A 25,432-nucleotide genomic window follows, 5' to 3' on the forward strand; every position below is an offset into this window, starting at 1 on the left:
AAAACAGCTTATGGACAATTTAGTTTTTAAAAAATCTCCAACACCATGTCTGGGGGTGATGATATGAAATCAGCCATATCCTATATTTCTCACACATTTTCTCCAGTATTAAGCCAGAAGAGACCATGACTCTGTAAGTCAAAAAACATCCTGTGCATTACAGATGACCAAGCTGATATTTCTTTTGAGTCAATGTTGACATTCACATGAATAGTCTTTATGGTAAACTGTGTTATTGACAAAATGTTCTCTGCCCCTCCCCGCCTCTCCCTACATACGTACACACCAGGTCTCTTCCTGTGGCATGGTTATATTTCCCACACCACTCATTTTGGTTTTATAAAATAAAATATGAGTGGCAATAATGAGTACTATTTCCAAGAGACAGCTTGAATAGCCATCAGGTAGCTCTACCATTTCTGTTTTCCTTCTGATGGAAGATTGGCATGTTCCAGACAGAAGGGATGCTCTTCAGTCTCTGTCCCAAATAAATCACGTGAAGTACAGCTGCCACCCAACCAGGGTGCACATGAACGTGAGCTGGAAATAACCTTTACTGTGGTAAGCTACTTAAATTCGGGGGCCATTTGTTACCACAGCATAACTTAGCCTAAGCTAGCTGATACACTTCCTCACACATCCATGTGCTGTAAGCCTCAACAGTCAGTCTTCAGATACATTTGTTACCTTCAGACAGCACTGCATGGGGCCCCTGAAGTCTGAGTGGGAAGGTTTAGACACACCAGGACAAAGATCCAGTGATATTAATAAACTGTTCTTTTACGTGAAGAAAATAAGCAAACTGCTTTCAGAAGACGTTCTCGACTACAGATTTTGAAATCTCTGATTGCCTGCAATTTCTACATCATCAAAACAGCACTGAATAACAGCTCAAATTGATAAAATGGATATATTATGTATCCATTTTGGAAAAGGATCTTTCGTTTGGAAAAGTACTCATTGGTTTCCTTCAATGAGCTCATATCTCTTCCTCCAAAGCCCACGATCTTTCCATTGGATGCAATGAAATAGCACTGCTGGAATCCATGCGGCCTGATGCTGCCCAGATCATGGTGGGATCTAGTGTCCCCAGCTGCCATGGTGGCACTTAAGGTCAACGATGTGCAAGTTCTGGTTTACCCAAGGCCTAAGCTGATTCTGCCTGAAAAACCTCATAGGATCTAAAAGAAATTCACCCTGGAAGTGAGGTATAAAATGTCTTTTCTTCTTCCACATCCAGTATGTCTGAGGGAAGGCCCCAAAACAACTGTGAACATAAAGATTAACAAAGATCGTCTATGTATGCTAATCCGAAGCATTTAAAATATAATTACACACAAGTTTTCAAAAAACCTACTCACGCATTGTGAGAAGTCCCCATAGAGGAGTCCTGTTTCTGGTAGAAAATCATGTTTATGATCTTTTGGAGTAGGCTGAAGAAAATGGAAAGAGCTGAATGATCACTGGAGGAAATGTTGGTGAGCCGGCAGAGAGACTGAGTTAAAGAATTTATAAACTTACAGATCTTAAAGAATAAACCAAAGCTCTCTAACCATCTTCACTGTTATCGAAAACATAAAGTACATGAGACGTACTATCAAAAACATAGGATCTTGGGTATAATTCTACCTGAAAACCCACTGGCATCGGGGCCTCCCACTGGGAAGACTTGAAAAGCAGTAGCACTTGGGTGAAATTCCAGATGCTGTGATGAGAGCAAGTCGTACAGTGGCTTCAGCGTCATCTGGCCTCTCAAGTCCAACCACGGGGGCACACTCTGATTCAGCTGCCCCCACCCCAGCATGCTCACATCTTGGTGGGGAAATGGGAGTAGTTGAGCAGAAAGACAATCCATCCTCCTGGCAAGAGCAGGAGGGAGAGTCTTCTCCTTCCTGTTCTCTTTCCCTTCCACCCTCCTTGCCTCCAAGGCTTCAGGAGCCTTGGGTGGAGGGGAGGGGGGGGGGCTTCTGAAAGAGTCTTCTGGAAAGCAGAAAAACCGGGACCAGGGGACGCACTGGGGATGCCAGTGTTTCAGTAGCCGGAGAGTGGCCTCAAGGAAGGGAGAGCCTATGGGGTAGGGGAGACCCCTGAGCCAACACTCACTGCTCTCAGACCTACTCCTTGGCCCTGTTTTCCAAATGGGAGCAAAGCAGGTCAACAGAGTAGACCTGGGTCCCCATCCAGCTATGCCAGCAACACGGGATATGATGAAGATTGGCTCCCACTCCTCACCGTCCTGAACCTTGGGCTCTCCAATGAACAATGGAGATAATGCCACCTGATGATGAGCATCAAGGGGTGGCTTGGGGGTAAAGGGTGCCCCTCAAGTCACTGTCCTCCAGGTCACCAAATCTAGAAAGGAACTGTGGAGGCTGAGCTGTCCCAGGCCTCACTAGTTGTCCTGGGTGAATTGGACAAGAAAATGTTTGCGAGTGGATGTTTGTTTGGCAGAAGTACAATACTACGTAACGACAGGGAGAAATGGGCAAGGGCTGAGAGGGGGCAGTGGAGAGAGGGCTGCGGGCACAGCCAAGAATTCTGGGTTGGAGGGATGGGCATTTAGGGAGAAAAAGAAGCCTGGGATGGACTGGTTGGGGGAGGTGGTCAAATGACCAGGAGTGGTAAGGAGACGGTGTAATTAGGTCCTCAGCTCCACAGGGCTTGCAAAGCAGTTCTGGGATCTATGTAGAAGCAGCCATCCTCCAATTGAGTAAAGACAGGGACCCTGGATGACCCGTACGTAATGGGAAAAATCCTCTAGAACCACTACACCCTGTCCTCCAGGCTGTTGGGAGAGAGCGTTCTGGTGGGAAGCTAAAGAAAGACAAAGGAACACCCGAGTGTGTCCTGGGCGGCAGGTCAGTGCAAGTGGAAATGCACAGCCTGTCTGCTTCCCAGAAAGCTCCGGCCCTCCCCAAGGCCCCCGCCCACTCTGCTGCAGGACGGGGCCCAGCATAACTGCTCCTCCAGAGGGAAGTCATGGAGGAGAGAGAGCTTCCATGTAGGTGGGAGTCCCATTGTTTCTCAGGTGGGAGCCTCTTCCTTGGTATTTAAATTTAGCCAGGGCGTTCGAGGACTCAAAACATGAGGGGCCAAGGCTGAAGGGCTGAACTGCAGGACAGTGCGGTCAGGCCATTTACATGCAGGGCAACAGGCACGGGGGCCACAGAAGCTTGGATGAGGTGATTCTTCTTTTTCTTTTTCTTTTTTTTTAACTAGGAAACAGACGGGATTGGAGTTGTTTTGGATAGATGAATCTGGCACCATTTATAGGAGAATTAACAGAGGGGAGGGACCTAGGGATGGGAAATCAGTTACAGCCACTCAGGCTTGAGCACAGGGCCCTGAGCCAGGGTAGGGGCAGAGGGAATGAAAGAAGGTTCTGGCCACCAGGCACACTGGCGGGGTGCAGGAGGCCAGATGACCACTTCCGCTCATGGTTGTGGAGGTGAGGTTCACCCAGGACAGCACAGCCCCAGTAGAGTCCATGATATTACTATATAAATGGATCAAAGGGCAGATCTTAGATCAAAACATGTGACCTCCGGGGCATTCTTCAATCTCTTGCATCCTGTGTAAAATGGAGGTCATAGAATGTACCCCAAAGGAAATGCTGAGGATTGTGTATGTGGATCACCTAGAACAGTGCCTGGGACTTCTGCCCCCGTGCAAAGCACTCAGGTTCCCTTCCCATCCCCTTTCCTGCCAGCTCCATCCCTCAAAAGTGACCCCTTTCCTAAAGAAGGGTGGTTCCCGGGTTGCCTGGGGGGGCACGGCACAGTTGGTTAAGCATCCAACTCTTGATCTCAGCTCAGGTCACGATCTCTCAGTTCGCGAGTCTGGCTCTGCGCTGATGGTGAGGGGCCTGCTTGGGATTCTGTCTCTTCTTCTCTCTACCCCTCCCCTGCTTGTGCATGCTCTAAATACATACATACATACATACATACATACATACATACATACATACGTAAAACTTTAAAAAAGAAAAAGGAAGTAGGTGATTCCTAGCAAAGCCAGGAGGCACAGATTCTCTAAGGCCATGCAGAGCTCTCAGACCTGACACATCACTCACCCACCATCCTAAACCATCGCTGTTGCCCTAAGATTAGTAGAGTGCCTGGGACTGCCTCTCTGAGCTCCCAGGCCTCCTGCTGAGGACAGTCCCTCACCCTCTGGCCCTGGGCACGGCAGGCCACATGGCCTCTTCCTGTTCATCCTCCGGACTCTTGAACACATCTGTACAATCAAACCCTAGGGAGCCAGAAGCAGGATTCAGGGCCCGGGCCACAGCTGTCCCTGAGCCAGGCTGTGCCCCTTCTCACGTCACTCACAGTTTAAAAGTATTGGCTCAGGTGCCCCCCAAGGCTCTGACACAGAGCCCTCGTGTGGTAAGCGGCCTCGAAAAGGGTCCCCGTGGCCCCTGCCTCCTGATATCCATGCCCTTGTGGAAGCTGGAAGCCCTTCCTTTTGAGGGTGGGCTGGACCACATGACTGGTAGCTCTAAGGAATAGAATATAGCAAAGGTGACAGGATGCTGCTTCAGAAATTAGGTTTCAAAGAGACCTGGGCTTTCATGTTGCTCACCCTCTCCTGTCTCTCTCTCAGCTGCCATGTTGGGTGAGCAGCCTTCATGGAGAGGCCCACGTGGTGTGTGCTGTGTCCAGTGAGGACCTGAGACCTGCCCACAGCCACGTGAATGACCTGAGAAGTGGATCCTCCCCCCGTCCAGCCCCAGCCGACACCTTGACTGTCGTCTGTCAGTAACCCCGAACCAGAACCATCCGGCTACGCCACAGACACTGAGACAACACGTGTTTTGTTTAAGCCTCTATGTTTTGGGGTAATCTGTTAACACCGCAACTAACTAATACCCCTTGGTCACCTGGGGCAGGGTAGAAGGTGTGGAGTGAATACAGCAGGCTTGAGGGAACTATTTTAAAAGTCCCATGAATGCCTCTACGAGAAGCCAAAGCTGCTGGGAAAAACACCGTGACACTCCCAAGAGGCCAGGCACGTGGCCACATTCACAGAAGTCACTTGTGAACAAGTAGGGACTCTAAGCAGACCTCCCAGTCAGAGCTCCGACTGGTGGGTCCTGAGTCGGTCCACCCATCCAAGTGGCTGCGGAAGTGCAGGGATTTCAGGTGACGAAGACCTTCCCTGGTCCTGCCCCTCACTGAGAGCCCTCATCGGTATTGACAGAAAGGTTCTATTCTCCGCTGGTGCAGAATCTGTCCGATGTGAGCCCAGCAGTAAGGGGCCCTTTCCAGCTGGGGGCCCCTTCCTCTTCTCGCCCGTGCTCCCCCCTCTCGCTCTGGTACACCGTGTCCTTCATACTCTTCCATCTTTGTTGTCTTGGTTACATGGCCAGACTCCTGATATGCTGCTAGTTTTCATTTTAATGATATGTTCTTGTAAAGCACAATATTTTACTTCAATTGCATGTGTCACTGGATAAATTCCTCCAGCGTGCCTGGCATTTGAGCATCAGCTGACTGCGTGTGCTCTATGATTTGGGGTGTTTCTGTAGCACTGTCTTCAATTTTAACGTGTTCGCATTTTAATTTATGATCAGGATCATTCTACACAAATGTATATATATATATATATATACACACACACATATGATTCAAAAAAGTGGCACACGTGTATCAATAAATCTTGAATTGGCAAAGCTCATTTGAGACTATCTCCTTAAATCATGTGCACTACTAATGATCATTTGGAAAATAAAATGACAAATGTTCCTGAGGTAGTATTTTCTGGGGATCTCAAAGTGTGTTTCAAGAGGATGCCAGGAGAAGAAGGAGGCTTTTCCCCAGCTTAAGATGTCAAGCTGCTCTGAGAGTGGGTGAGACCGAAACTCCGTCACGAGGACACCTCCCCCATGCCTGCTCAGGTCTGCTCTGAGCGATCACTTGAGACCCACCCCCCCACCCCAACCAGGCCATGCAGAGACAGTGGGTGGGCCCAAGGGCAGACTAGTGTAAAGTAGGAAGGAGTAAGAAATGAGTGCCAGTGGGATACACTTATGTACAATGGATGGTTGCACGAAAACTTAATATTGCTCAAGAATGTGAGACACGCCCAAGAGGACATCGACCAGCTCAGCTGCTGTCCACATTTACTGGGTACAGCATGCACAAAAAGACTTAAAACCCAGCAGGGGAGACTGCAAAAGGTGAGAGGTGGATTAGAGGTGGGCAGATGACATGAGGTGCGGTTGGTCCCCGGGCTTAAAGAACTAATGACGCAACAGCCATCTCTTAGACGTGACTGACCTCAGTGGAAGGAGCATGATAGTTCCTGGAATATCTGTGATGCTCTTCTGTCTGCAGCTCCTTCAACCTCAGCTCCTCTCCACTTAACCCATGGCTTAAGATCTATACAGGCTTAATACTTGCAAAGCCAGCAGTGGGAAGTGCAAAAACAACATGACAAAACAATCAGACAAAAATGCTTTGATGGTCTTTTTCCGTAATGGAAATTGTCCAGCATTGATTCTTCCATATTTCTTTTCCCTTCTGCTTGAGTGCCTAAGCACATGCAAACTAGCCAGCAGCTCTGCAGAGCTCACTGACCAAATCCTTTACCAGATACCTGCACCTGTGCTCTAATCTCAGGGTCCCCAGGCAAGTTTGAGTTCCAACACTACCTCTCCATCTGATTTCGTGATGTCTTCACCCACCTGGGAGTCCTTTCTATGGCATGAATTTATTTTTAAAGTTGATTCAGATTTCCAGGTGAATGTTAAGAATTCTCAGACACATTCAGGAAGTTGCAAAGCAGGGGCTATACATCTCTGATCTGATATTGCTCTTTGATGTGAGCATCGCGTGCATTCGCGCGCACACACACACACACACACACACACACACAGCATCCATTGCTGAGAACTTATGGTCAGAATGACACAGACCCAGGTGGGTCTCCCTCTACCCCACTCTACTTCTGTTTATTTGCCCTTCTTGATCCATGATCAGGGGATATGGAACACAAGCAAACTGATTTCAAAACAGGGTCAAGAAAAAAAAAATTAGGCAGATTAAATCAATGTGCATAATAATTCCCAATGAGAACGATTCTTTTGTGACATCAACTCCTATTGACATTCCATGCAGACACACACTCAATTCCTATCACGAGAGGCTGGTAAGGCTTGGTATGTCACACACCTGGGTACATATCATACTACAAGCCAGTGGCTGGGCCAGCCAGACTTCTGCTTAACCAGTATCCACAAAGTACTCCGCCCCTTAGGTGTGAATAGTTTAACCTAGTGAAACACTCAGGAACGACGCATTCACCAAATGAAAGGAGCAATCACACGTCAAGTGGAAGTTTACGATGTTTTGGCTCACAATGAACACTAGTCTCTCCCACTAATGTCAGGCAGTAATTCACTGCTGAACAGCAGCCATAAAATAGGATCACTTAGTGGTAGGAATGCAAGAGGCAAGGAAAGAGGGTTCCAGCCCAAGTATTTAAGCAAAGAGATTTTTGTCACACTGACCTCATTACCCCATCTTGGGACAAAGATTTTCAGGTTTATACAGACACCCTAAAGCAGATCGGGATGGTGTTTGCCTTAAGATTTTTTACCTGCAGGTGAAATTTGAACAGTCTGTGGGTTATTTCTAAGTTCCTAGGTACCTCCTGGTGTCTATTTATATGTCAGCATTTATATGTCACATTGCTTACCAGCACTTGCCTGTAATGCTCACCATGAAAAAGCTGCCAATACTAGCCATAACATACACACACACACACACGCGCGCGCGCACACACACACTCACGTAACGGAAAACATAAAAGACATCCAAATTGGCACTTTCCTCACCTCCTTTCCCTCTGCCTCATGTGATGTGTGCGCTAAAGGAGTGAAATTATGGTCATCAGAGGCAAGGTTGCAAATGATGGGGACCCACACCTTTCAAACAAAAGGAAAAGTCAGTAATTTTGAGGGCAGCGTATGGATAGCTACAGTCTAGCTCCCAGACCCTGAAACCCACAGCAAACCCTCAAGCCCTCCCACCCACCCTCCCCACCTCGAGTCCCTTGTCATATTGCAAAGAACCCTGCGAAGCCCTTGATACACACAGGAGATTATTACAGGGCTCGGAGAAGACAACTCTGTAATTACGGCTAGTGTGATCTCCATTATTCTCACCCCCTGGTTGCAGTAGCTCACAAAACTTCCCGCAAAATCCTCCTGTAGCCCCAAAGCATTTCATGGCTGGGCCTCTGCCCAAAAGGTGAATGTGGTCTGATAACCTCTGGGAAAAGCAATACAGAGTCATGGCAAGGAAAGGGGAGTGGTCAGTGCTCGGCGAGCAGGGGTGGTGGGAAATTCTATTGTTCAGAAAAAATAAATAAACTGGCCAGTTTTGCTTTTTGTTATTTCAAACAACAGACTCGGCGGCCCAGCCTTCCTTTCCCAACTCCGACTGTCCCCTGGGCCGGCTGTGCTGAGTCTGCAGCGGCAGTAGCTGAGCTCCAGCAAAACTATTAAAAAGTCTGCCACTCTGAGCTCATGGAGCAGAAAGTTTGGCTGCCCCGATGGCCCAGCTTTCCCCAGGAGGACCACTGGCTCATTCCCCCCACATGACCCTCTCTGCTCTTTACCTCTCAAATGTTTATGCTTCACCAATCCCACCGCTGCTCGGGAAATTAAACGGAACATCCCAGGTGGCTGAAACAGAACTGTTCTTATATAAACTCCCCGAAGTAAAAAATGGGAAATGCCGGTGGAGGTTTATAAAGCCTCGAGCCTCCTGGTCAGGTGCCTGTCGTTGCTGGCTGGGCCGACCTCCCGGGACACCTGAAGGCAAGGATCTGCCTACAGCCTACCCCACAAGGATTGTCCCTGTGCGCTCTGTGTGCCCAGACTCCTAGAGGCATCCTCAGCCACCGTCATGGGGATCTGCTGCACTCTGACCTCCCCATCAGGGGCCAGGCTTCCACGGGCACCGGAGAGCCAGCCCCCACTGACCTCCATCCACCCGCTGACCAACAGCACATATTTGCAAGTTGACTGTCTTGGGTTTACAGTGCAGCCATGGCCAGGGAGCATGTCTCTTTTTCTCCCCCAAAAGAGAATAACTGTTCTGTTATGTGCACTGAACTCTCAATCAATGTTTATTTCATGGACACCATATTCCGACCAGCTCAATGACCAAAAAAAAAAAAAAAAGCCTCCTCCAGGATCTATTCAGTCTTGCCAGCAAGTAAATGATCTTGCTGCACCGAGTAGGAAGGTCAATGGGCGGGAATCTTTTAGCATACTGAGGTAAGTTACTTCTCCATTGCACAGAGACAGGGCTCACTAGAGAAAAGAGTTAAGGCAGCCCAAATTGTCTTGCTTATTTTTTACTCTCAATAGTGCTTATTCACCCATCGGGCCAGGCGGAGCAGGTCAACAGACATTTCATTGTATGAACTGCATATGGGAATGCCTTTGGTATTTAGAACTCACTTTTCTAGCAAACCAAACTCACTGAATCATAATAAAGAATGAAATCATCTGAGCATCCAACAGAAACACCCTCGAGGCCCCTGCTCCAAAGCTCGGGTGCTTCCCTCCTCGGTTTATCCTGAGGCTTAGCGGACACAATTTCAGCAAGTTTGGATACTGGACACTCAGCTCACGGAAAGCTGGAAGCCACAGATGAAGGGAAGAAGAAAGACCGGAGTCGCCCAGGGTTCCTGACAGCAGCTGGAGGTGACGAGCGACGATGTGCACTAAAGGAAGAGGCAGGAGGCAGCGACAACCAGACACGGGAGTCGCGCCAGGACAACGCATCTACGCCTTGCACGCGGCACCTTCTTGGGCGTCCACCAGCTTCATTTCGATGCGTGAGCAGTAATCACAACAAGGAGGCCAAGGTAGCAACAAAACGTTCAACTGTGTTTAATACATTCTTCACAGAGAGGCAGGGAACTATGAAATATAGTTCTTAAAGCTATGTAGATGATGGTTGAATTAGTCATCGTTTAGACGCGTAAGGCCATACACTACAATGTCCTGGTTATCTCTTTGGGCAGTACCAGACGGTAGCACGCTGCCTGCATCATCCTCGTGGAGCATTATGGCATTTCACCAACACAGGCTTCCTCTTCCAGATACTACCCATGTAACTACTCCCCACACATCTCCCAACGCACACACGCCTCCCCCTGGCTCTCCCCCTCCATACTCTCACACACCAGCCCCGCTGCCTGTTCCAAGAGTTGTAGAATTTAAAGAAAGAAATTATTGCCAGGCCATTACACAGTAGGATGGGAGAGTCGGCACAGTCTTCTAGATTTGCCAAAAGCACTTCCCCTTGACCGTGTCCAGCTAATACCCAGGAACCCGGCAAAGAGAAAGCAGAGCTCAAGGCTCTCTCAGGTCTGGCAGTGCCACTCTCTCGATGTAAATCACACAATATCCAGAGAATTCCAAGGGAAGCCTATTAAATAAAACAAGCAGGAGCTCCACGTGGGTTCACCAATATTTCCCTGGGACAAGACTACCAGTCAGCATAAAACAGGACATACTGCTTAGTCTTAGGAAGGCTTTTGATCCAATCAAGGGGGCTCTTGAGGGCACCAGCTCTAACTCATTGAGATGAGAAGCCTGAGAAGGAGAACAGGTGAGAGAAGAGTCCTGGATAGAAAGGTGCCCCCAAACTGCTGATGGGCCAACATCAGCCAGCACCTGAGGCGAGCAACTTCCGGAGGACGAGGAGGAAAGGCTCATGTCTCAGATCACACCATTCTACTCCACCTCAAACAATTTCTATGCTCCAATAATATCCACGGTTTCCTCACCCCATGATCTGGCTCTTAGCCCTGTCGCCAACTCTAGCAGGTCCTGAATTTCCCCCCATCTGTTTCCCTGCATGGATTCCAGATGGATGCACCAGTCAAAAGGGCTGAGGCGAGAGGAAAAGGTACCTTCCTCGCCCCTGCCCACCTTCCCCAGTCACCCAGCCCTTAGAAAGCCTTTGCATTAGCGCACGAACCCAAGATGGACAGAGCACACCATTTAGGATGGCCTAGTGAGGCCGGGGTAACTCCTCCACGTGCATACCAGCCCTAGGGAAGAAGTAAGTCTGCACATTCACCCACTGTGATGCCCACGATAACCCTCCACCCGGAGGCAGACAAGGGGCAGGTTGTCATTCATGACTTCAAGAGCAACATATCTCCTTAGCTCAAACTTGTATCACTTGCCCACCAGGCCCAAAGTAGTAAGAAAGCATGAGATGATGTCTATCCCGGTGGGGATAGATTGCCTTCACAATAACCAAAACGACGGCATCTCATTCCTACCTTCTTCAGCTTGCCACTTTTGGTGCCCACGAAGGCCAGAGAGTGATTCTTGTAGACGTAGGCAATGACAGAAGTCATGCGGTCCCTGTCCTCCGTGAAGACGGGAATGCCACGCACCATCTCAGACACGCCCAGGGGGGCATTCATATCCAGGCCACAGAAATTATCATCAATGGTTAAGAGCTGAAAATTTAAAAAAAGAAAGAAAGAAATGAAAAATTAGGAGGAAACATCAGGGCAATAAGCAGAAATACTGAGTCAGGGAACTACAGGGCTAGAAGAATCCTTTTATACAAGAAAAACTCAGCTCCAGGGAAACTAGGTGACCTGTTAACAGTCAACCTAAGTAGGTGGTAGGACCATGGCAAAAAAATACAGATCCCTAGCGTCTCTTTCCTCTCTTGGCCTCCATGGTCTCTCTGCCCCCCCTCCAACCCCTCCGGGAACCATCTTGGTAACTTAGATGGCCCATCATCACTGTCACATCGGAAAGCACTGGGCCAGCACCCATGAGCATGGGCTCCAGGCAGCTCTGCTTAGGAATAAGAGGGAACATGGCCTCCACATCTACCCTTCCTATTGAACAGACCACAGAGGAAGACTCAAGAGTGTAGAATAGAGAACTAGAAACATTAACATGTGAATGACAATATCATGACAGAAGCATGTGTAGACAATCAGTTGGGGAAAGAGAAATAGGAGAGGTGGAAGACTCACAAACAAGTCAACAAACCACAGGGGTACCTCATGATGCCCCATCTCAAATGCCCTGCCTTTTTCAAAACGACAGTGAAGGTGGACAACCCTGGCCTTGTCATACCTACACCAGCATTTGCCAAAGTGTCTTCTGTGGAAGCCAAGCCCCCCAAGATGCTCTACGAAAACAGGGCTCCTTGGGAAAATTATTTTGTACTGAAACATAGTACATTCTAACACTATGTAGGAGACTCATAACAATTATAGGAAAGGTCTGAAAAGTCTTTTTAAGAAGAAATATGTTTAACATTCCTTTAGCCTTTCCCAAACATTATATTCCCTAAAAATGACTGGGACACCTGTTAGCATTCCTTAAAGAGAATATCCCCTAGATACTCTGTGAGACTCATGGATTCAATTCTTGCTCCTGAATCCCAGACAGTTTCAGGAGCCAGGGAACCAACAGGAAAAACCTTTGGCCCATTTTGGCTGAATCTCGCCCTGTTTTATTCCAGGCTCCCAGATCCCCACATGAGCACAGGGTCACAGTTGGGTTCTGTCCTACTGGGAAGTGGAGAAGACCTTGCCATGGCTGGCAAGGGGCCCCCAGCACCACCACCGAACAGCTCTGGTCTGGCACAGACCTCTCCGAGGCTCTAGGAACCTACGCCGATTTTTCTCTCCTTCTAAGAACTGTGTGGCCTTAGAAGAGCTATTCTGTCTTCCTGTGCTTTTATTTTCCACTCTATAAAGATGAAGGAAACAACCCCTGCTTTTTGATGGGTTTCCATAAAGCCTATAGAGCTCATGCCTGTAAACGTCTTTGGACTTTGCAGAAAAAGGAGTGAAATAAAATACAAGGTGTCACTTTTTTAAAGGCTTCAATCCAGCCAAAGGAAAAGGCATCTGGAGAACCAGCAGGCAGGCTCTTGCCAGCAAAGCTATGTGAAAGCGGCCAACTCGGAGCTTTTCGGAGGCTTGGGGGACCCCTTGGCTCCCTCCTAGAATGGAGGGAGCAAGACTGTCCATCTCAGGAAAGACAACACGCTGAGCATCTAAAACCTCTCTCTGACCTCTCCCCTACTTCTTATCATGGGAGCAGTCAGGGTAGGGCTGGAGAGAGCAGGGGAAGGCCCGGGCAAGCCACGTGCAGAGCAGATGTCTGCTCCACGCCTTTGATCCCCCCTGGCCTTTCTTGCTTGGTCTGGTCAAATAGCCCAGGCCAAACTCGACCCTCAGCTCCTCCCCGCTAAAAAACAATATAAGAAGTCAAAGTTAGGAGCAAGCTTTCAAGGTCTAGTCTCATCTTTATGGTTCTTTCCTAAAATGAGAAAATGGGGGAGGAGACAGGTGGTGGAGGGTAAAAGGGATAGAAAGAAACAAAGAAAGAAAAATCCAGACAAAGGGAGGATGGTGTCTTCTCCCTGCCGGACATAATGGTAGGGTGACCTGCCAGAAAGGCATGTCAGGGGAGGCTTAAGGCATGCTGGGAATCCTCATGGCCTTGCATGTTCCTGCCTCCGCTTCATAAGGAGCCCTTGTCCCCAAGTTTCTTGGCTCTAAGCTGTGCCACAGAGACTTCTGCCATCAGCAAACATATCTTGCCCATTATGAACCATTTACCAAGTAGATAAGGCAAAATGGTTGGCCACGCCACACAAGGAGAAACTAAGGCAGGGAGCAAGGCAGGCCATGTCTGACAGTCTCCCACCACCCTCGGCACAAACGCGTGCCTCACTGACCTGGGAGACTTAGGCTCCTCAGCCCCCAGAATTACATTTCTGAGTGGTCAGTAACTGAATACCATTCTTCCCCTTGGCTGAGCAAAACACAAGCCAATAAATAAACAACCATCTACAAAAAGAGTTGGCCAATTGCAGCATTAAATCATTGCTTGCTCAGAGGCAGCAAGTCTCTGCCACTCTGGCACCTTGAGCAGCAAGGGGTCCAGGGAGAAATGTTTTCATTGGGAAGAAGCAAGGACAGCCCAGCCTGGAAGCCTGGTGGCCAGGGCTCTGCCCGTCTTTGGCTCGTGACAGCTCCCTGAGAGGGAGGCAGCTGGTCAGCTCACCTGTGCCTGACGCTGCCTACCTCAGGGTGTCATCATCAGGCTCCAAGAAGGCCAAGGCTGCAGCTGGAGTTCCCAATGTGACATTGGGATTCCAGGGACAATGATGGCTTTCTCCCACGCCCCCACCTTGCATCGGTTTCTCCCTCTGCATAGGGCCCCAGGTGATAGAGATGTGAGCAAGGCCTTTGACCAGGTGCAGCCCAGGTCTGCATGGATGCTATGGCACAAGGGGTCCTTGCTCTTTGTTTCCTCAAAGCAGGGGCAACGGGAGGGGGGTTTTTAACACTAAAATAACAGAAAAAACAAACACATGACTCGGGTTCACACGGCAGCTTGCTTCCTAACTATACAACTTAGCATTCCTGTTCTCTGAGCCTCACTTCCCCTTGACTGTAAAACAGCAAGACAGGACTGTCATGAGGGCCAGGTGAGAAAACGGGAGTGAAGACACTGGGTAAACTGGAAAGCACTTTGTCAATTCAAGGTGATATTTCATATTAGTTTTTTTAATGGAAATCCGGCCCAGAACAGGGACAGAATGGCTGCAGGGAGTGCCCCTAGCATGGCTCCTGACCAGAGCAGGCTCTCTAAGGACACCACCATGCTGGGTCTGAGCAGCCACAGGGTAATTAGAGCACCAGGGGGAGGAGGAGGGAGGACCCCACAGGGCCCACAGACCCGGGGGGCTGAGGTGTAAGGAACAGATGCCAGGGCCGTGTGGGCCTTGGAAGAAAAGGCTAATTGGTGAAAGCCTTCGACAGGTGAGGGCTGGTGTGGATTCCAGAACACCCTGGGCAGTGGGGGAGGAGAGTGTCTGCTCTTGCCCTGGCCGAGCCTCCCCTGGGCCCCATTAACAGCAAGATTAGAGTGGCAGCCAGAGGAGCCAGGGGTGGACTGGACCCCACTGTAATCAGGAGCCCAGCCACACGTCTCCCTCAGCTGCTCCACAAATGCCCACAGATGAGCTTTGGCCATTGGTATAATGCTTATTTATTCGAGAGCAGCTTCATTCTTATCAAGGCAAAAATAAGGATCTGTTCCATGAAAATATATGTGGTGTCTCTTTGGGCAACCCTGTGAACAGGCCAGGGCCCATGCCCTTCTGCCCCAACCAGGAAGATCTCAAATTCGCTTTCCACAAATGTCCTCACGGGTACATGGCTTATAAATTAAGACCTGTGATCCACAGGACTCCAGGGCCTATGAGCTCAAACACAGGACCATGTTTTATGTGTCTTTGTGGCCTTAGCTTCATAGAAGGTTAAGACGGATGTTAAATTGATGGATGGATGGATGGATGGATGGATGGATGGATGGATGAGCAAATAAAAGCCTGAGTTTCACAGTGGTTAACACTGAGGAACTAGAATCAGAATGTCTAGATTTGAATCCCAGCTCCACCACTTAGCGCTGTGTGACCTTGGGCAAGTCACTTACCCTCTCTGTGTCTCAGCTTATCATTGGTATAATGGGGATAATAATATGAGTATATACTTCCTAGTGCTGTGGTAGGTAAGGATTACATGATTTAATGCACGTAGAACACTGTCTGACGCTTCCTAAGTGCTATGGGAATGTTAGCTCACATCGCTTGTCATCCTTAGACAATTCAGACAAGCTTTGGGAGGCTCATGTTTTTAGGGAAATTCATGGTATCTACCTCAGAGAGGTGTTATCACAACTAAGGAGACCAATGTTATCAAGACGAAATTTCAAAAGTGGTACTTCCTAAAGATCTACGAGGCCTATGAGGCTGTAGGAAGGAACAGAGGAATAGTGTAAGATCCAGAACATTTAGCGTTATTCATCAGAAATGCAAATTCTTGGGGCACTGGGGCGGCTCAGTTGGTTGAGCGTCTGACTCTTGATTTCATCTCAGGTCATGATCTCATGGCTGGTGAGATGTAGCCCCAGATCAGCTCCCAGCCAGGTGTGGAATCTGCTTGGGGTTCTCTCCCTCTCTCCCTCCCTCTGCCCCTCCCTTGTTTGCACATGCGCACGTACTCTCTCTGTGTCTTTAAAAAAAAAAGGAAAGAAAGAAACACAAATTCTTGCATGGCCTCCGGATCTATTGGATCGGGACCCCTGGAAGTGAGACTCAGGGACCTGCATCATCGCCATGGAGGTCCCCTTCCTTGCCAGGGGCGCCACAGACCAGGCCCGGGGAGAGAAAGCACAGCCACTCTGAGCAGGCCCTACTGGCCCCGGGACGCAGAGGCCCCACGGCAGCCTCCCCAGCGGTGGTGTGGAGAGCCAGAGCTGACACTCCAAATTACAATCTAATAGCTTCCTGCGCTTCCCTCGCGCACAGCGGCAAAGGTTACCGTGCAATTATGTGTCGCTACATACAAATGACAGAGCAGTTACGGTTACTTTACCAATTACAGGGAAATTGCTCCCACTCCGTAGAGAGACTGGCACTCTGAAAAGCTCTATCATCTCCGCGGAAAGAGGGTGTTATTCTGCCGGCATCCTTCCTGCAACAGCCTCCCCAGGCTCCGGGGGCCGGAGCTCCAAAGCGGTCGCTGGCGAACCCCAGTGGGGAGACTCTGAGGAGGGCTGAGGAAGACGCCGGGGCTGGGACACAGTGGGGGCATCTCCTCAGGAGTTCCTTGGCATTGCCCCCAAGCCCCACGCCCTGGTGACACATTCATAAAGAACCACTGTCACCTGATACCTGTGCCAATCCACTTTGAAGGCCATGGGTGATGAGGTGGGACACGATCTGGTCCTGAAACCACCTCTCACCCCGGCTAGCGTGGCCCTTAGTCTGGTTCCTGCTGGCAGCTCCCCAGTCAAGTGGAACAGTCGCGGCCCCGCCCTCGGTTGCCCCGCCTTTGCAGAAACCCCACATTGAGTCCTTATTATGGAAAGGTCAGAACTAGGCCAGAGCTCAGTGATCCAAATGTGGTGCTAATGAGGTAAAGGTCACCAGGTCCATCCCCCTGTGGGCCAATTAGCTCAGCTCTAGGACACAGCCTGTTCCATAGCCACAGGCTGCCCCCCTTACCCCGGGCATCGACTGTTTACAAATATCCCAAATTGATCCAAAAGAGGCCGACCAGGTGAGCCAGCAGGGAGGGACAGATACAGCCAACTCTGCCAAACAGGGACCCAGCTGCTCTCGGTCGGCGTGGAAATACAAAGTCAGACCTGGTCCTCCCTTGCTCCGTGGGCAGCTCCTGGTCCAGCAAAGAGAGGAGTCCTTCCATGTGGGAGCACACCAGCTCTCCTGCCCTTCCTGAATGCAAAAGTAGCACTCAACCTCATGCAGAGGAGTTCTGAGCACCCCGGGATCCCCGCCACAGAGCTGGAAGGCCAGACCATCACACAAGGAGAGAAGGTGCCAGAGACTTGCCCAGGCTCACCCTCTGAAGAGCCTTGTGTTGGGCCATTTTCCGTCAAACTTTTGGTATCGTAGGCTATTGGAGCTCCTGTTTCTGTTAGGGGAAACTGAGGCGGTGAGTGAGGACAACACTACTTACTGATCTTCACTTATTAATATGCTTAAGAACGTGTAGGAAGGAACAATTAAATAAAAGCCTAGGTGAGGACCCAACTATATAAAGATGGAAACATTTCATCTGTCCCTGCCCCTTTCCCAGTGGAGACAGACAGACCTGGGCTACAATTAGACAAGGCAACACATGCCCTGCCTCAGTTTTGTACCCAGCGCTGGAGGTACAGCGGGCATGGTGACCAATGACCTGGGGCAGCAGCAGGGTTGTGCAGGAGGGCTGACATCTGAGCTCAGTTCAGAGAGCTCCATCCAGCACAGGGCACGGCCACTCTTCCACATATCAGCTATTTCAGAAAAGGAAAATAACTCAAGATCTTAGAATCCGACAGCCTCATTTTGCAGAAGGGGAAATTGAGGCCTATAGCGTCCAACGACAATGCCCCCACCACCGGTGACCTAGTAAGTTGATGGGAAAATGGTACCAGAACTCCAAATCCTCAGTCCAGAGGGACAAAAACTGATCTTATGTAGGGGTTTCCTGCAGGGTTGCTATAGGGTGACCCCAAAGGAACTTATTCCAGGGCCAAAGACTACTCAGGGAAGAGCCCCTGCCTCCACTTCTCCTGTCATGGAGGACATGTGCTCTGCCTTTCTGGGACCCGTGGAAGCAACTAACTCTCCCTTATGAAGGAGGCCCTTGGCCAGTCATCAGAAAAGGGCTTCCTCCTTTCCTGGGTCTATTGGTCCCAAAGAAAGTGAGGGCTGAAGTTTTGAAAAGAAATAGAAGTTAGGAAAAAAAGAGGAGCAAAGGCCCATGAGGTCCTTGCTAATGTGGAAAAGAAAAGGTCTTTAGATTCCTCATGCTCAGCAGCCCTAAATTCTTCCTATTAATTACACACACACACACACACACACACACACACACACACACACACACACCCTAAAAGCTGACCATAGCAGACTTCCACTGGAAATGGGGAATCAGTGAATTACGCATGTGGGATTTCTTTTTAAAGGGAGATATTGATCAGATAAGCTGAAGTAGCTCATGTCTAAATACAGACTCCAGTTGTAAAGCCCTGCAGTATAGGAAGGTAATAATCACCCACTTATTGGGGGCCATAGCTCAAATATGACCACTGACCCCTAAGGTGTTAATAAATGCAATAGCGTCTGATGCCCACAGTGCATCTATCCCTTGAGATGACTCTGACTTGGACGGCAGGGGGAGAAGGTAAGCAAAGAGAATCCTCGGGGAGGTGGGAACATCTTGAGGTGGCTCTGGTAGGTTTTAGATTTACTTATCAGAAAGCTTCTTACTCCATAAAATAGTCCCATGTGCCCGAGTGCTCATTTCTGTGACAAGGAAAAATCCCCCAAGTTGGACTCTGACCCACCGATTCCTTTACAGTTCTGCATAAAATTTCCTTTCTCTTTTCGTTCTAACCTCTCCTCCCCTGAAAGTCTGCCTGCGGCCCATACTGACCCTATGGGTTGAACTCTCTTGAGAGCCAGAGAAAGCCTTGCAGCAAGTGAAGGCTGGCCCTCTCACCCTGGCTGTGAGCACAGACATCGGAAGCGGAAAGAGGGAATGAGGCCCCATCCACCTCGTTACTAAGTGCGATCTCAGAATGATTCCTGTATTGTCTTTTCCAATGAGATTGTAGGGACAATGAATGTATACGGAGACCGAGAGAGGGGAAGCCAGAAAACCACAGTCACAACAACCTGGTTACACAAAACTGTTACTGAAGGGGCTTCATGAGAAGTATCTCGGGCTTGGAAGGACAACCCAACAAATCACACCAAGGATCCCAAGAGTCAAGTGCCAGATTTCTAAGCATCTAAAAAGGGTGGGTACTAAAATAGAGGACAGAGGTCATCGTGTTTTAGGAGTTATGTGTGTATTTGTGGCTTCCAATGCAAACAACCATGAAAGCACTTAACTATCTATGGATCCATGGGAATGATTTGCTAAAAGCAATGCTCATTTTCGTACTCATTTTAATGTTTCTGCGTGTGCTTGAGATCGTCTGTGCCCAATCGCACCAGGTATCTGAGTGGTCTTTCCCTCATCATCATAATAAGCTATCCTTCTGATAGGAAACTAATGCCAGTATCTCGAGCTGTTTTCCCAGGAGAGAGGCATTAAGCCAAGCACACTCTCTGTAGGCCTCGCTGTAACCAACAGTGAGCTGTAGCAACATACCCCTCCCAGGAATTGCTGAGCACAGCCAGCAAAGAGTAGCTCCAACAAGGGATCGGATCCCGGGGGTTGAACCCATGACCTTCTCCTCATTAGCTCAGCTGCTGAGAGCCCTGGGTTCCATCCTCTGATAAGCAGACAGACTTGTGATACCATGGCCAGAGCTATAGTCCAGCCAAGCAAGAGAATCAGGACCCCACTGGCCCAGCTCTGCAGATGGCCACCATGCTGGGGTTAGCCCAGTAGTCCAAACTGGACCTGTGGGAAATACCAGGGAAGGCTTCCTAGCGTTGGGAATGGCACCAAGCACAGCCTTGTTGGGTGCCGCTTCTCTCCATTTGTACCTTAACTTCAGAGGTCCCCGGTGGCTACCTGTCAAGGGCAAAGAAGCTCATCAATCCCACCTTCCCACCCCCTTCCAGAACGCAGCAGACAGCCCCCGCGCCACAAGGGCTGTAATTGGAGCGGGGCGAGCCACAATGATTAAGTTTGTGTGTTTTCTGGCGGGCGCCGGGAAGCAGCGGCCCCAGTGGCCAGGCTGAATTATGGGGTAGGTCATTCCCTTGTTAGTGGGAATAAATTCTATTAGCCCCACTCTTGTTGCCGTGTATCTTCCCCTCTTGCTCCTCGGGCTCGTGAGTGAGTCTGGATAATGTTGCCTGCATGCGGGATAAATTAGCCAAACAAATCCCATTATATTTTGGAACACTGACAGAGACACAGTAATGACACCGAGACCGGGAAAAGATGTGGGCTTTCTTCTCCCGCTGATCCTGTTCCATCTACGTGGACAGCATGGGGGGCCCAATCCACAGGGGAAAAAAGAATGTAAATGGAGAGGCTGAGTGAAAAACTCTCTTAGTTGTCTTTTCCCCTTCTCTCCACTAAGTTTGTTAATGAAAAGAAGCAAGCGCCCTGCACGGAGGTGTGGTCATTCCCCTCTGCCTTGCAAAAGCTGAGGGACACCTGAAGGGAACAGCAGGGAGAGTCTGGCTTGGAATGTAGCCTCTCTTTCAAATGCCTTAACTGAGCATTCATAACATGTGCCAGATGCAGGGGAAGACGAACAGGGTACACACCAGGCCTGGGATATGGAACATGACATCTGGGTTAGGCAGAGCCCAAATCTCTCAAAAGCAGATCCTGGTGAAGAAAAAATACAAGTATGAAATCCTAGTAATGTCACTAAGTTACTTCCTGTCCCATCGGGTGGTTATTATAACCAAAGGAGAATATACAGGTGGGGCCGTGGAGGTTTTAAGCGTCTTACAAACACAAAGTGTTCTATGACTCTCATTATTTATTAATGTCTACGTATTTCTCTTTCCTTAGGAGTCTCAACACACTTTATGAAAGGGATATTATTTTTCTCACCTCCTTTGTGAAGATGGGACACATAGCTCAAAGCAAAAAGGAAGCTTCATCACCAGCCCAGTGGTATCTCATGAGCGAGGACTGGCTGAGACCCAGAGGTCCAAATTCTCAGAACCCCAGCCAAGACACCACCCTGTGAGGATGACAGGAGTTGAAGGAAAGGCCCAGAATGCAGATGCGGGCCGTGGAGGCTGGCTGGTCTGCGCGCTCACTGAACAAGAGACCCGGATGCCCATTTCGGCTGGGCTACTAACACACCGCATGGGGCACATGTGTGCGCATGTGTGTGCATGTGAGCGAGATCTTGCCGCATTAGCTGCTCCGCGTAGTGTGTGGGCGGAGGGAGAATGTGTCACAGAAGGAGGGGGAAGAGGGCCCCGGGGGATGAGCGCAAGTGAGATAGCAGGACACGGCAGAGAGAGCAGCAGAGACAGGGATGAAGGCCTCCTCAGGTCTCCTGGCAGCTGTCTTTGTTAAAAGTCTGTGTGTGGGACTCCTGGGTCCTGCCACTCTCCCTGCCGACTCGAGAGGTTCCAGAGCATTCTGGGAGGACATGTCCCTTCACCTGGCCCAGCACACCACCCAAGGCTCAGCCACCATCCTGTATCCCAAAGGACCGTGTGTACTTAGCTGGGATATGACTTTGATTGCAAACCCCGTTGGCCAAAAAGAGGAAGGTGGGTGGCCTTCTCACCTGCATGCCTGGAACAGAAGCCATGTCAAGGGGAGGGAGGGAAAACTTGACTCTATAAAGTTTGCAATGTGGCAGTTGCAATATGGCAGATTCCCAAATCCCAAATTTGAAGTCTGGAGTACTGGGTCAAAGGGCCATGAGGGGTGGGTACCGGGACCAATGAGAAAGTAGTGTGATGTGAGCTCTCACTGGGTGAGAGTGTGGTGTGCGGTGAGCATGTCTGATGGGCCAAGTGTGTGTGTGTGTGTGTGTGTGTGTGTGTGTGTGAGATAGAGTGGAGCTGAGGAAGGAGGCATGGGGCAGGCAAGAGGAGGAGTTCCTGGTCTGAGCAGGGACTATGTCTGAGCAGCAAGAGAAAGCTGCCTAGCACCATGAACAACAGGATACACCCCATCCAGCCAGAGCGGCACTTCCTGCTGACTGGGAAAAGAAAACACCCTAAGCAGACTAGCAGAAACCAGCACCCGGAGCCTGGGACGGCCTCCTGACCATGCCGGATGCTCACTCGCATGGACTTTCAGGATCCCAGGCGCCAGACGAACCTGAGTAACCATCCAGGCTGGGATGGGAGGCCAGCCCATGTCCAGGGCCGGGGGGTGACCCTGTCTCCTCCCAGGGCTGCCGTGCCTGCAAAACCAATGCATACACAAGTCAAAGCAAGGGCACCTGTGAACGGGGTTCTCCTTCACTATTCCTCACTATCAGACATGAAGCGAAGCTTGGGGTTAAAAATCAAAAGCTCAGTCCCGGTGCCTCTGTGAATGTTGTGGGATGGAGCAGGACTGGCGGGTAAGCCCCGAGTCATAGAGAGGTGTGGTTTAGCAATGGTTCTCAAGCAGGGACTTGTGGAAATGTGAGAGGCTTTTCTAGTTCTTGCAGGGAATGAGGGTCCCATTGGCACTCAGTGTTCTAGAGCCTGAGATCCCAGGATCATAAGTGCCCTGCAATGCCCAGACAGTGCCTGCACCATATTGCCCCACGCTGGATGCCACTGGCACACCACTGAGCACGAGTGGGGAAAGCACTGGGCTGAGAATTAGGATGTAGGTTCTAGTCCACCAATCCTAAGACCTTGAGGGATCTACTTGACTTTTCTGTTCCTCCAGCTCCTCAACTGGAGGGGATGCCTGCCTTTTCTATTATCCTACTGCACTGTTGGGAGAAGAAAAGGAGGTGATGAACCCCTCTGTAAACTGTCAGGCACAAGATGAACTCCTGAGGCAGCCCAGAGGCCACCACTCTCTGTTCCCACTACTGAGACGTGACCGGTGGGAGGCAATGATTCTGGATAATAGTTTCTGCCCTGAGCACCTACATTTTTGTATTGGAAGGTCACTTGAAGTTCAAGTTTTAAGGGGAAGATTAAAAAGCTGATTTTTGCCCCATATGGCCTTATCAGTACTAAAGCTGACACTGCCTGACTCCTGTGTCCACTTCTCAATTGGCTCCAAACTCAGGGAAGACTTAGTGGCATGAGTAATGACCTGTCCCATGACCACAGCCATTGTTCCCATCACACAGGCCATAATCACCTACCGGGGCGCAGCTCCCTCCTGGGATCCTGGGCCCCTGGAGACCGATGTCGTTTCATGATTGGCACCCACCAGGAGGGAGCACGTAGCCAAGGGCCTGACAAATGTTTCATCGATTCATTAATTAATTCGAAGGTGGAAGGGCTAGTGTTCCATGAGGTTACCCTAGAAGGCTGAAGAAAGGTTGAGGAGGCATAGATAGCTTGCTTGGGGGATCTGGGAGGCCAGGCCACTCGGCCCATGTGAACACAAGAGCTTCGGCCCACAACAGCACACTCCCCAGCCTCGTTGCCCCACTCTGGGTCAGGAGTGTCAGGGCTCCCAGGAAAGGGCTGGGAACTGTCACCTTGGCCTGCTTAGGGCCATGGCACATGACAGAAGCCAGAGACAATGGGCTTCTCATGCCAGTCATCTTGTGCTCTGTAGACAGAGGGGTTGGGGAGCCTGGGTGACATGACAGCCTCCAAAAGGGAGAGACAGAGACCATCCCGTGCTGAGTAGCAGAAACAGAGATTACATCATTAGCATTAACCCTCCTGAACGCTCAGAAGCAAAGGGACTCAGGTCGGTCTTCAGTCTGCTGAGTCCCAAGATAGAATGGGACCCCCAGCTGATGCCTCTAGGACCCTCCTTCTGCCTGTGCCCTCCTGAGACCTGTAAAGCAATTTTCAGACAACAGACCATTTGTTCTTGGATACCTCTTTCCATTCAGGCTGGGAAAGCCAGGACACAGGAAAAGAATGGCCTAGAAGGCAAAGGGGGAAGCTGCTTCCATCTCCCACAAGCACCAGAAAACACCTGGGCTGCTTCGCCAGCCTCTACACCCAACACCCACTCAGAGATTCGTGTTTGCGACATGCATTTACATCCCTGTGAGGAGGCCACTCCGAGCCTGCCAGCCCTTATCTCTGATGTGGACTCCGCCACCCTTCCCTGATTCACCTGGAATAAAATCAAAACAATGCGGAGCTCTCTGGGGACCTGCAGACTGAGAACCCTCCTCACATACAACCCTTCCCCCTCTGCTCACCAGGCTGTGGCCCACCACGAATGCCCCGTGGAATGGCAGGCTGAGTCACACAGATGTCTTCTTCCCACTCTACCTGGTCTTCCCTGCACACAGGCAAAATACCAGCTGGGACATAATAAGGGGGCCAGAGGCCCCAGGGCTTATATTGCTTCCTGCTCTGAGTTCAGGGGGCCTGAGTTCAGGGGAAGGAATGTGGATCCCAAGAAATGGGAAGGGCCGGAAAACCCTGAAGAATACCATGGGATGAGTGGTCTACCTTAGGGAATTAGGAAAACAGGAACACAATAAAAATGAGTCACTGGTCAAGAGGTACAAACTTCCAGCTATAAAATAAATAAGTCCTGGGGATGTAATGTACTGCATGATTGACTATAGTTGATATGCTGCATTGTATATTTGAAAGTGGCTGAGAGAATAGATCTTAAAAGGTGTCACCACAAGAAAAAAAAAACATGTGACTGTGTGTAGATAACTGGACGTCATGTGGCAATCACTTTGTAATACATACAAATACTCAATTGTCATGTTGTACATCTGAAACCAACATGATGTTGTATGTCAATTATGTCTCAATTGAAAAAAATGAACCACTAATCATACCTTTTCAAGCTCTATGGATTGTAATTACGATGAAGCTAAGGGAATCCCTTAGCCTACAAACCACAAGTCTTAAAAGTCAATCTCTTGGGCCTTCGCTTCCCTCCACTGTGGTCTTACAAAGGGCAGGCTGCAGGACAGAGGCCATCCGAGATTCCATCCCACCTCACAGGCCTCAAGGGAATCTTGGACTCACAGGCAAAAGAGAACTCTAGATGCATCCAGTCCATCATTGCCTCAAGGCAGGAAAGGGAGAGAGGAAAGGAACCCAACAGCCACATGAACGGGTGGAGGAGAGGCTGGGTTTGCAAGTGGTGTGCCCACGACCACTCCTCCCTGGGGAGGCCCAGGAGCCTGGCCTGGCTGATGGCACGGGGCGCATGTGTGGTCTGAGCTGGGGCCAAATGAATTGTAGCCGAGCACCTGAGGACTGGAGCAAAGCAATCCGAGCGTCGG

At 49.8% G+C, this 25,432-nt stretch overlaps 1 protein-coding gene across 5 annotated transcripts in view; it reads right to left on the reverse strand.

The window, feature by feature from the left end:
- PLXNA4 (plexin A4) overlaps positions 1-25,432 on the reverse strand; it is a 586,108-nt gene that overhangs the window by 332,754 nt on the left and 227,922 nt on the right. For all 5 annotated transcript variants that reach the window (XM_042972611.1, XM_042972629.1, XM_042972638.1 and 2 more), the window contains one exon: positions 11,317-11,499. In XM_042972611.1, the coding sequence (XP_042828545.1) occupies positions 11,317-11,499 (183 nt within the window). The remainder of the gene's footprint in view (positions 1-11,316; positions 11,500-25,432) is intronic.

Source organism: Panthera tigris, chromosome A2 (genome assembly GCF_018350195.1).
Source record: "Panthera tigris isolate Pti1 chromosome A2, P.tigris_Pti1_mat1.1, whole genome shotgun sequence".
Classification (NCBI taxonomy): domain Eukaryota; kingdom Metazoa; phylum Chordata; class Mammalia; order Carnivora; family Felidae; genus Panthera; species Panthera tigris.